General features: G+C 48.4%; 1 protein-coding gene across 1 annotated transcript in view; it reads left to right on the top strand.

Annotated features, from left to right (window-relative positions):
- Positions 1–11,822, top strand: part of zswim5 (zinc finger, SWIM-type containing 5) — a 45,540-nt gene that overhangs the window by 17,829 nt on the left and 15,889 nt on the right. Inside the window, exons 2-3 of the mRNA XM_079751365.1 lie at positions 10,302–10,489; positions 10,816–10,984. Coding sequence (XP_079607491.1) covers positions 10,302–10,489; positions 10,816–10,984 — 357 coding nt within the window. The remainder of the gene's footprint in view (positions 1–10,301; positions 10,490–10,815; positions 10,985–11,822) is intronic.

The following is an 11,822-nucleotide window of genomic DNA, read 5'->3' as shown; positions in this document are numbered from 1 at the left end:
TTCAGACGCAGCCATAGAGGAGAGCAGAGGGAGAGGGGGAGAGAAAAGACTCTGTCTCTTGTCTGAGCTGGTTGGACTTACTCACCCCTGGGCACATTGTTCTCCTGCAGCTGGGGGCAGAGATATGGTCCGCTCCTATTGAGGGGCTTTAGCAGATGCTTTTGTCCAGTATGGCTAACGATGAGCGGGTGGTGAGCGACGTGTGGTTAATGAGCAGGTAGTGGCTGAGGGGGCGTCCTTCTCAAGGGAGCCTACAGGTGGGCGGCAGACAGTGCGGTTTCAAACCCGACGCAACCTCTGAAACGGGCCGTCCACCTGACCGCCCGATTCCTTTAGAGGCTGTGAATACTGAGGCCAACGGGGTTGGTGGTTCATGGTTCGCCCTGACGGCAACACGGACACTGTTGTGCATCTGTTTTTTGGGTGTTCCACCGCATTCGTCGGTCGGCCCCTGTGCTCCGCCTAGTGCCTGTTTTGCATCCCATTCTCTTGACGACCGGGTTCACAAGTGTGTGTGCTTAACAAAAGGCCTTGTTGTCGCGTTGAAGTGTTGCCGCGAGCTCAGCTAAGTTAAGTTAGCATAGCACGCACCCGCGGGGGATGGCTGTGACTTTTCTGTTGGTGTTTAGCTTGGCTTCTCAGCATGTTTAGCCCTTGTTTAGCCTGAGTGGCGTTTGCCGCTTGCTAGTTAAACATTTGCGGTGCCAGAGAGCCGCCTGGAGGGGCTTTAGGTGGAGACGTGACGGAGGCGTTCACAAGAGTCTTTTGGCTACCTGCACTAGCATGGCACTCTCGCTCATAGTTAGCTTGATGTGAACCTTTGCCTATGGTGAAAACACCTGATATAGCGTCATGGTATAGTATCATTTGTAGCGGTGTGTGTGTGTGTGTGTGTGTGTGTGTGTGTATGTGTGGGACACACTTGCTGCCTCATTGTCGTGCCAAGGACAGGCCAGTGTGGGACCATTCGGTGACCTCGACCCTGGGTTCCAAGTACTGACACGCTGTGTGTTTGTGATGGTCACCCATCACCTTACCAATTGCTGTGTCCCACAAATTAATAGAAGCACTTGGAATTAAGTCTAAAATGTTTGAGAGAGAGAGAGAGAGAGAGAGAGAGAGAGAGAGAGAGAGAGAGAGAGAGAGAGAGAGAGAGAGAGAGAGAGAGAGAGAGAGAGAGAGAGAGAGAGAGAGAGAGAGAGAGAGAGAGAGAGAGAGAGAGAGAGAGAGAGAGAGAGAGAGAGAGATGTCTAGCACTAGAAGCCCCTGCCAGATAGCATTGTTGTTTACAAGCCTGCTTCTTTTGTGTGTGTACATCTGAAACACAATGGGATCATCGCCTCGCCACTCATTTACTTCTGTGCTTGCCTGCGACACGCCTCTGTGTGCACACACCAGTTGACATCACAGCTGTGTGTGTGTGTGTGTTTTCGCAGAAAACAGTTGGGCTTATCTATGAGTTGACGTTGTTAGGTGTGTGTTTTGCATTATGTGCAGCTTGTTTCCTTGTGTTACAGAGTTTGGTTAATCGTTGGTATCCCAACAGGTTACCGTTCTGAGGTTAACCCTTGTCTGCCCCCAACAACGTGGCCTCCGGTTGGGCCATGTCTTGGGTCAAGGCAGAAGTTCTGCGTATTATTCGTATTACTGCGTAAAAGTGTGTCAATGACTTTTCATTATTTCGCCTTGACCTATTATTTTTTTGCTCATCCTTTTTATTTCCCTATCTTCCTATTTTATAAAATATCTTCTCCCCACGAGCTTCTGCTGATGCCCCCCCCATCACAAGGGTCCTCCCTCCCTTCCCCTCACTCCACACCAGGCCTAGTCTACACTGTGCCTCCAAGCTGCCGGCCTGCCCGCCCCCCGCTCACCCTTTGTGGGCTAACAATGGCAGGCGAGGCCCCTGCCTCAAGGCCCCTGGCAGTGGAAGAGGGTGGGGAAAGGGGGATGTGTGTTTTGGGGAGGGCTGGGGGGGTTCCGGGGGAGAGGTAGGGGTGACAAGAAGCAGGTCACGCACAGATTAGGGCTTCCACCGCGCGTCACGCCCCTGTGCACGGCTGTTGGTATACATCTGTGTGTGTGTGTGTGTGTGTGTGTGTGTGTGTGTGTGTGTGTGTGTGTCAGCAGTGTACTGTTGCTTGTGGGCGGAGCTAGTAAGTAATAGGAGCTCTTGAGAGAGAGAGAGGGAGAGATGGACATGGAGAGGCAGAGAGAGACCCCCTGACAGTGTTCCCCTTCAGCTGATCGGAGCTGAAGGCAGCTGAACACACCTTGGGGCGGTGTGTGTGTGTGTCTGTGTGTGTGTGTGTGTGTGTCATAATGCATGCAGCACAAAGCTGGCTTGGCCATGCATGCATCCTTTGTGCTAGTGTAGTATTACGGGATGGGGTCTTATGCATACACACACACTCACACAATCACACACAACCCCCCTCCTTCCCCCCTAGCATGTCCCCTGTCCCCATATGGCCGTCTGGCTTGATGAGAGCTAGATGGAGTCAACCAGAAGTGAGTGTGAGTGTGAGTGTGAGTGTGAGTGTGAGTGTGAGTGTGAGTGTGTGTGTGTGTGTGTGTGTGTGTGTGTGTGTGTGTGTGTGTGTGTGTGTTCGTCCTTGAGCAATATGTATAAAAAAAAAAATCGAATCTGCTATTGCTTTCCAGCTAATGGATAAATTGTGTGTGTGTGTGTGTGTGTGTGTGTGTGTGTGTGTGAGAACGAAAATGTGTGCCTCGTCTTCTGTAGATTGGTGTTGAAGCTGTTTTCATTAGTACATTTCATTATTCATGTTTCATGCATGATTGGTCAGGGGGCGGGTTGGGATTTGGGTGTACTGGGGGAGGGGCGGGGTTGCTTGGTGATTAACACGTTGTCGTGGCGATCATCTAACAAGAAGCTAAGGTTACCGCCTTCATAGTTCTGACACCTCCGGGTTTGCAACTAGTGTTGTGTTTTTTGTTTTTTTTTGTTTTCAAGGTTGATTGAAAACATTGCGTGTCATTACATTTACATTTAGGGCATTTAGCAGACGCTTTTATCCAAAGCGACTTACAATAAGTGCATTTGTTACAATAAGTACATTTGTCATAAGAAGTGAGTCATTAAAGGGTCATTAAAGGGCTGATCGTACAGGTTCAACTGACACGCACACACATTTTCAAGCTTCAAACGTTCTTATGCACACACCCACCAACCCGAGTTCTTTGTTAATTGTGTCGTTTCCTCCCGTTCACAAGTATCTATGAGGGCGACCGGCTCGTTACCATAGTAACCGCAAATGGGCCAATCTTCAATATTGTCCGAACCGCCCATTTTGTAGCACAAGCCATGGTTTTATCGGTCCTTGGGTTAGCATTGGATGTGTTCTATAAGGCCTTGTATTTAGCATTAACATTTGATTGTTGTTGTGTTCATGGTCGTGTAGCTAGCATTAGCAATATTTGGCTGGGTCCTATTACGTTAGCATTGGATCATGTGTTCAGGATCTTGGAGCTAGCATTGGCTGTGGCCATCTTATTAAGTTAGCATTTGAGATCAATCTGTTGTATTCAGCGTTAGTATTGGGTGTGTTCAAGGGCTTGTAACTAGCATTAGAGTTGGTCATTTTGGTCCAATAAGGTTAGCTTTTAATGGAGCTATGCTAATTTGTTTAGCAATAGAGGCTAAAGCTAGCAAAACATCATATGTGAGGTAAATGCAAAAATTGTAATGTTAAATGTGTGTTTTCAATCTCACACACACACACACACACACACACACACACACACACACACACACACACACACACACACACACGTAAACCTACTTATGTATTTTTCTACTAAATCTAATGCGCCAAGTCACCTTTGCAACGAGAGTGGCCATGTTACCTCAGCGCAGACAGTTGAGATTATTTTAAAGAGGGTTTTAAGATGCTCTGCTGTGGCTTTATTAAGCATCGATCACGGTCTCTCCCGCTTAAAGCTCCACAGTGAAATCGAAACAATCCGCAGATACACAACTAACCCCATCGTTATCGTTGACATCCTGTGGTGTGTGTCTGAACGTTGCAGACAAAATACAAGTCGAAAACTGTGTGTGTTTGGAGGACAATGATCAGTCGTTTTTTCTTTTCCCATGCTCCTTTTTATTCCTTCTCATCTACCTCCTTGCTGTTCACACAGACTCCCACGCTACAAATGAAGCCATTTTATATTTGTCAGTTGTGAAATGCAATTTAATCCTCTTAAATGCATACTCGCCCTGCAGTCCACGGTGTAGTTGAAGAACAATCACAAACATTCACACACACAAGCTTGCGGACACACATGGCCAAGGTTGCTGACACACAAACAGACACGCTTACACACACATAGGGACACACAGACAAAAAGTGGAGCATGGGTTGTTACCACGGCAGCGTGCTCGGGGGCAGATGGTTGATCCTATGAGGACGACATTAGTAGATGAGATAACTCAAGCCCAAAGGCACTGTGGCAGAGGCCTGGCTGCTGTCTGGAGGGCCATGGCTGGAGGGAGGGATGGACAATTGATGATTAATGGCAGTGGAGAAGACCGGAGACGAAAGGTTAAACAAGACGCACGCGCGCACACACACGCACATGGATGCACACACACACACGGACGCACACACAAACACACCCGGATGATCTCCAGGTTTGTGTGTGTGTGTCTGCATGAGTTGGGACATCTCTTGGAGGTCCCTAATTCTGAAGGTTTGGTGACGCTCCCATGGAGACGCATCTCTCGCTCTCTCGGTCCCTCCCTCTCTCTCTCTTCCTCGATCCACAGATTAGTGCGCAATCGCTCCACATTAATCTCTCAAAACGGCTTACCAGGAATATAGCCAAAACTTTGGTGACACCTCTGCCATGTCGTCATGGAAACCTTACCCTGACAACACACTTAGCCACTGGCGACAAAGACTTGAACGGAAATTACATTCTGTCCCCTCCGTTATTGCAATGCGTTTGTGATAGCAACCCCACGTTTCTAACCAGTTAGCATATGTTGCAAGCCAGTATGCAAGAAATGCACTTTTTGCCTCTGTTGCTAGACAGATGGTGTACTTTGCTTTGCTATCCATTTATCACACAGTTTGCATGCATTGCTAGTTACTGTATGTGGTTGGCGCTCATTGCTACCCAATAAGGAACCATTGCTAGATAGTTTGTCTATGTTGTTGGCCAGTCAGCATGCAGTACTAGGTGCTTAGAATACGTTGTAATGAAACGGCACCTCGGGATCCTCCGAGCAAAGACAACAAAAACCATAAAACGACTTCAATATACAGAATACATGAGTTTTATATAATACTATACAATATTATAAAGGTTTGCAGTAATGGCTAACCGTGACACAATCTCATCCCAATGCCAGAGAACAGTAGTTGAAACTTCAGGGTTTTAAATTTTGATTAAACATTTACTTTGTTTCTTTCTTGTTGCGTTAGTCTTTTGTGAGTCCTGGCCACATGCGGCAGCGCACAACACTTTCTCCCAACTGAAAACATCTTATCTCTCATATAGCCTTGGGTTTTTACATACGGCATGGATGGACAATGTGACACACACACACAAGCACACACACGGGGCCGAACCAAGGCCTTTCCTGTCTTTGCAGCTTTGTATTGCACATAATACATTTCTTGCTTTTTTTGTTTAGTAGCCATTTGCAAGCTTTTTTGCGAGCGAACACACATACACACTGAATAGCAGCGGGCCGTCCATCTGTGCCCGTGTGTGAACATAGGTGTGGGTGTGTGTGTTTTTGTATACATCTATTCAACTTTTCATCCTACTGTTGAAGGCTTCCTTTTCATTTTGTGATTGGCCCTCACACACACTCACGCACACACAGTGGCAGTGAGCGTGTGTCCCACCTCATCATGCTCATGGTGACTGCTGCCTTGTGCTTTAATCCTAGGTGTGTGTGTGTATGAATTCAAATCGTAGCTAGGATGCCACACTCATCTCCGTCATCATCCCTTCATCTTCTTCTCGTTGGTTTTATCTCCCCGTGGCCGACGGGCTCTGGTTAGATGTCGGGACTAGCGCTGGGGGTCTGTGGAGGACTTGTCAGGACTTAATGGATGTGTCTTGTAACCAGGTGTGTGTGTGTGTGGGGGGGGGCGGAGAGGAGAGAGAGAGAGACTTATTATTTCGTTCTCCTCGGGCTCTCTCTCCTTCTCTTTCGCTGTATCTCTCCTTCCTTCTCCCTGGTGTCACAGAGCAAAATGGTCCAAATCAGAGAATCAATTGAGTTTGATCAAGACAAATGACTCCCCACAGTCAACCAGGATGTGCACGTGCACATGGGATGGACACGTGTGTGTGTGTGTGTGTGTGTGTGTGTGTGTGTGTGTGTGTGTGTGTGTGTGTGTGTGTGTGTGTGTGTGTGCGTGTTCGTCTCTATATTCAATCTAAATGGAATAGAATCAGGGTTCAGTGCTCTTAACACACACACACACACACACACACACACACACACACACACACACACACACACACACACACACACACACAAGGGTAGGGAGGTCTACTGGGAACTGGCAGATGAATTGATCACCTGTGATCAAATCAGCAGATCCTGGTTATCCCACACAGTGGGAGGGAGGGAGGGAAGGGGGAGGAATGGGGGGAGGGAGGGATGGATTGAATGGCAGATTGATGGTCTATTAAGCTCCACTGCATCAGTGCATGTGCATGACGTCTGAAAATGGGGGAAGAGTGGGAGTGGGATGCATAAAGAGAGGGGAGGGAGAGAGACATAAAGAAAGAGAGGGGAGGTAGAGAAACATAAAGAGAGGGAGAGAGAGGGGGAGTAGGAAGGGAGTGGCCCAGTGTGTTAACCTTGGGAGATTTTCAGAGCAGATGGGAGATGAGAGAAGGCTTTTGAGATGGGCAGAATGGCTTTAGCTGTGGCCCACTCACACTTCTTGGTTCTGGAGCCAAAGGGGGCGGGGCCTCAATAGACTGGAATGAGTGGGCGGAGCCTAGTGAGAGGACGTAGAGATTGGTACTATTTTTTATTTGTTTTTGGTGAAGGCGGGGAGGACCCAAATTATTTTAATTTTTGTTAACATTTGTGTGGATGAGGATGCGTGGCCTTATTGAATTTGTCTTGGTCTGAGCTAGACTTCAGAACAGACGTCTATAATGCTTTCTGGCAGGATTTATCCTAAATCCTAAATTATTTATTTATAGAGAGTAATACATTTACTTAATGGCAAATATTGTTTGAGTGGTCTGTTTACTTTGAAAATAACATTCAGATGCATTTTATTTGTACCCAAAATATCCGACAAACAGGAATGCAAAAGAGATGAAACAGTTCTGCAAAGCCGTACGCCAAAATCTGTTGCTTTTTATTTAAAATGTCTTCAAGGCACACTGTTAATCAGCTCCAATCAAAGCTGGGGTTAGGTGCCAGTATTTTTAAAGTAACCTCAGGGCATAGTCTGGAGGAAGCACCACATCAAGGTTAAATTAAACTTGAAACACTGTTTCGTCCCTAGTTTTATCCCCTTTTCCTGTCCAACATGGCTGCCAGCACAGGTTTCTGCTCCGACTAACCCACCTATCGATGTTTGTATTGAACTACTCCCAGCATCACTCGACCCCCTACCGCAAGCCATTCTTACTGTCGATTTGAAGCGGGATGTTAAAAAATGTTGTGTTTACATGCCCTCGAAGACTCCCGGTGGAGGAGCTCAATAGCCAGTATAACTTCTGGTGGGGGTGGGATTCAAGAGGGGGATATCAAGGTTACCACGGTGACGGGACGGACCAGACTGAACATGACCCTGATGAACCCATCGTGATGGGGGCGGCAGCAGCAGCTGCCTAAGTGTGTGTGTGTGTGTGTGTGTGTGTGTGTGTGTGTGTGTGTGTGTGTGTGTTGGGAGCGTGATGGACCTTCTCAGCATCATTTTTGCACCAACATGCACTTATGCATATATGTGTCGGGAAGGACGACACACTTTAGTTTCTTTGTTCAGTGATGTTGGCAAATTGCCTGCAAGGAGAAGCTGTGGATGAGCTTTTGTGTGTGTGATGGTCTGCACGTCTGTCTGTCTTGTGTCTGAGCAGCAGAGCTCATCCCCCCCCAGCTGATTAGGGGTTAATGGCCTTACCGCACTGATCTCCCTGCATTCTGATTGGACGACGGCAGTCTGTGTGGGCGGGGCTGACCGCGAGTGACAGATGGCATCCAAAGAGGGAGGCTGGAATGAGTGTACATTGGAGGGATGAGATTCAATAGATTTCTTCTCCTCTTCTCTCTCGTGTGTGTGTGTGTGTGTGTGTGTGTGTGTGTGTGTGTGTGTGTTAAGGCTAGAGCGACCTGATTTTATATCTGTCCTCAAATCTAATTTGTTACAACTACACCTCTCTCTCTCTCCCATTCTACCACTCTTTACCCCTAGTTATTTCTCTCCTTGTCTCTCCCCCCCGCCCCCCATCTCTCTCTCACCCTTCATTCACCTTTGTGAGATATTCATCTGTTTAGCCGACTCACTCCTCCTCCAGCTACCGTGTTTGTGTGTGCAGAATGGATTAGCATTCCGCAGTGATGAATATCGGTCTTGGTTGTGTTGTTTCATGGTGGCATTAAGAACAAAAGCAGTGACCTTTCTCTCTCACACACGCACACACAGCCACCATCTTTGATATGAGCGAGAGAGGGGCAGAGAGAGAGACACTCTAGGGTTGATTGAACGAGAAAAGAGCAACACAGGCAAAGTTCACACACACACACACACACACACACACACACACGCACACGCACACGCACACACACACAAAGGTAAATGAATGAATAGTTGGAGTGGAGCGACTGAATAAGGGAGGAGATAAGGGGAGAGGGTGTGTCTAGGGGGAGTGTGTGGAGGGGGCGGGACACTAAAAGAGCAAAAGGGAAGGGGGTTGACTGCTGGGGTCATTGAGTACACAGGAGAGAGAGGCAGAATCAATCTCTGTGTGTCTATCGCCGGTCTCTCTATCGCTCTCTCTCCGTCTATTGAAGGTCTCTCGATCTTTCGTCCTGCAGTGGTTTGATCCACACACTATATATTACCTCTGATCTCCCTGCCCTTTAAAACAACTCCAAATGTGTGTGTGTGTGTGGGTTGACGCAATACTTATATGGAACATCTGCTGTGTGTGTGAGTGGGACTGTGGGTGGGGGGTGGCTATGTATGTGTGACTAATATGCGTAATAAGACTTAAAGCCATCTTTTACAACGCACGCACGCACGCACGCACGCACAGGCTGGGAGTTGATGTGTGGGTTGATTTACGGATCAGCTGGTTTTATGTCTCGGTCAGAAGGTTTAGGTGGTTGAGTTATGATTGGCGAGGCCAGACGAGGCGTTTCGGATCATTTAACAAGCTCGTTGGTTTAATCGGAGGACGACATCTTTATTGTTGAGGGTTAGGGGTTTAACGGCGCTGAAAGCACTTCCAAATATCATAGTTTTCTCCTCTTTCTCTGCGGCGGTGTTGCCAGCTGAGAGGCACTGGATTTGAACCCTATGGTCCCAAGCCTACCTGTAGGCCTGGATGAGACTGATGTCCTAGCTCCTCAATGACTTGTGTCGGAGTCCCCTGAGTATCTCTAGGTAATGGCGTCTTCTCAAGGAGGAGGATGTGAATACGTTGGCGAATACGCTTCAAGATTATTATATACCTGGAATCCCTTTCTCTGTAGCAAGGTGGATATAAGCTCTGTTTCTCTGCCAAAGCTGGGGAAATATGTTTCCGTTTGATCCAGTCAGCACACATATACCCCTTGCCTCATGAATAATTGACCCATCGCATTGAGACGAAAGGGCAAACTTTCCAGCCGGTATGCCCTCTCTCTGTCTCTATCCCTCTCTTTCGGTCTCTCTCTTTCCCTCTGTTCGACTCTCTTTCTCTCTGTTCGGCTCTTTCTCCCTCTCCCTACTTTCCATCATGTCCTCCATCCATCCTGTGTCCAGTTGCTCCTCTGAGCTCTTCCTCCATCCCTCTGTTCTCGTATCGTTTGTATTCTCACCCTCTTCCACTCTCCCGTCCCTCTGTCTCTCTCCGCCTCCCCCTCTCCCTTCCCTCTGTCTCTCTCTGCCTCCCCCTCTCCCTTCCCTCTGTCTCTCTCCGCCTCCCCATCTCCCTTCCCTTTATGTCGTCACCTTGCCCTCAGACCTGACAGGACGGAGATCTATTGAGGACATGTATTTATTCTCCAGCAGTTCATCTTCACGATTCAACACTCTAAAAAGCATTCCCCCCCCCCCCCCCCCCCCCCACTGTGTTCTCTGCAGGGTTCCATCTGAGCGGGACCGTGACAGAACCGGCCGCGGCCTCGGAACCCGAGGTCACCCACAAGGTAGCCATCAGCTTCGACCGCTGCAAGATCACCTCGGTGACATGTGGCTGTGGAAACCGCGACATCTTCTACTGCGCCCATGTGGTGGCGCTGTCGCTGTACCGCATACGCAAGCCCGAACAGGTAAGGAAATACTGTGTGTGTGTGTGTGAGTTGTATTGAATTGACTTGTATAACAGGATTTCCCATACAAACTATTCAAATTGTTAAAATGTAGGATGGTATGAATGTCACACACGTTACATCCCTGTTTCCGATAAAATGCTGAAATAATCGTAACTTTTGGTATTCCTGAATTTTAGTTTACACCTTCCACTGCACAGAATACGTCATATAAAATGAACCACTGTAGATGTTCATCATTCACAACGGCGAAACAAACAAAGTTCGTCCACAAGGATGCAGTAGAACGTCCTAACATCCTGCCGCCCCGCGCGCGCCCCCTGCAGGTGAAGCTGCGTCTGCCCATCTCGGAGACGCTGTTCCAGATGAACCGGGACCAGCTGCAGAAGCTGGTGCAGTACCTGATCACGGCCCACCACACAGAGGTGCTGCCCACTGCACAGAAGCTCGCCGACGAGATCCTCTCGTCCAACTCGGAGATCAACCAGGTCCACGGTGAGGGCCACCGGCCATAGCGTTCTGGGTTTGAACCCCCACGACGGCCCCAGTCGCACCTGTAGGCATCCTGGCACGCAGGAGATGGATACGAATTAGAGAATAGATCGGAGGCACGGCCCTCTAGTGGTAAGGGTGTTGGACTCCCAGCTGAGAGGTTTTATTTTTTTATTTGAAACCTAATGCCTGCAGTCCACCTGTAGCTGTCCCTGAGCAAGATGTATAACCCATATCTGCTCATTAAAGACATGTATGAAATAAAAACAGAATGGAAAAAGCCTAGGGAATAGACTTGGGAAGTCAGGGGGGAGGAGAGAAAGGTAGGGGAGGAACGGTTCCCAGAATGAGGGGAAGAGAGGATACTAGGAAAGGGTTTAGGAGGGATTAGGATCAGGGGAGCTTGTGTAGGGGGCTTGTGGGATTCAAAGTGTCCAAGAGAAAGGTTACTCCTACTCCTCTTTATCATCCCTGGGTTGAAGTGTTGACATTCCCTCCATTAGCCTTCCTTTACACAGGAAGTCCTGTGCTGTGCTTCCTGTGTGCGGAATCCAGCCCCCACAATTCCGCCTTGTCAAACAGTCAGTCAAGAGTGCGAGTGTAAACTGGCGGAGGAACAAGGGTGGGGAAGTTTATTTCGACAGACACACACGCACACACACAGACGGTCGGCACCGACCACTTTGGGAGGTTGTTTTATCTGAGCCGGGCGTCCGGCTAGATCAAAGAGCGCTCCACGCTTTACGGGTGTGTCGCCACTTCCTCCGTAGACTTCCATGTGAAAAGTCACAGAGACGCACCAAATAACCGAAACACTCACATGGGTGCTCGCATGATCGAT

The sequence above is a fragment of the Pollachius pollachius genome (assembly GCF_949987615.1).
Source record: "Pollachius pollachius genome assembly, chromosome: 14".
Lineage (NCBI taxonomy): Eukaryota > Metazoa > Chordata > Actinopteri > Gadiformes > Gadidae > Pollachius > Pollachius pollachius.
The sequence above is the reverse complement of the archived record's forward strand: the minus strand, read 5'-3'. Positions and strand labels throughout refer to the sequence as shown.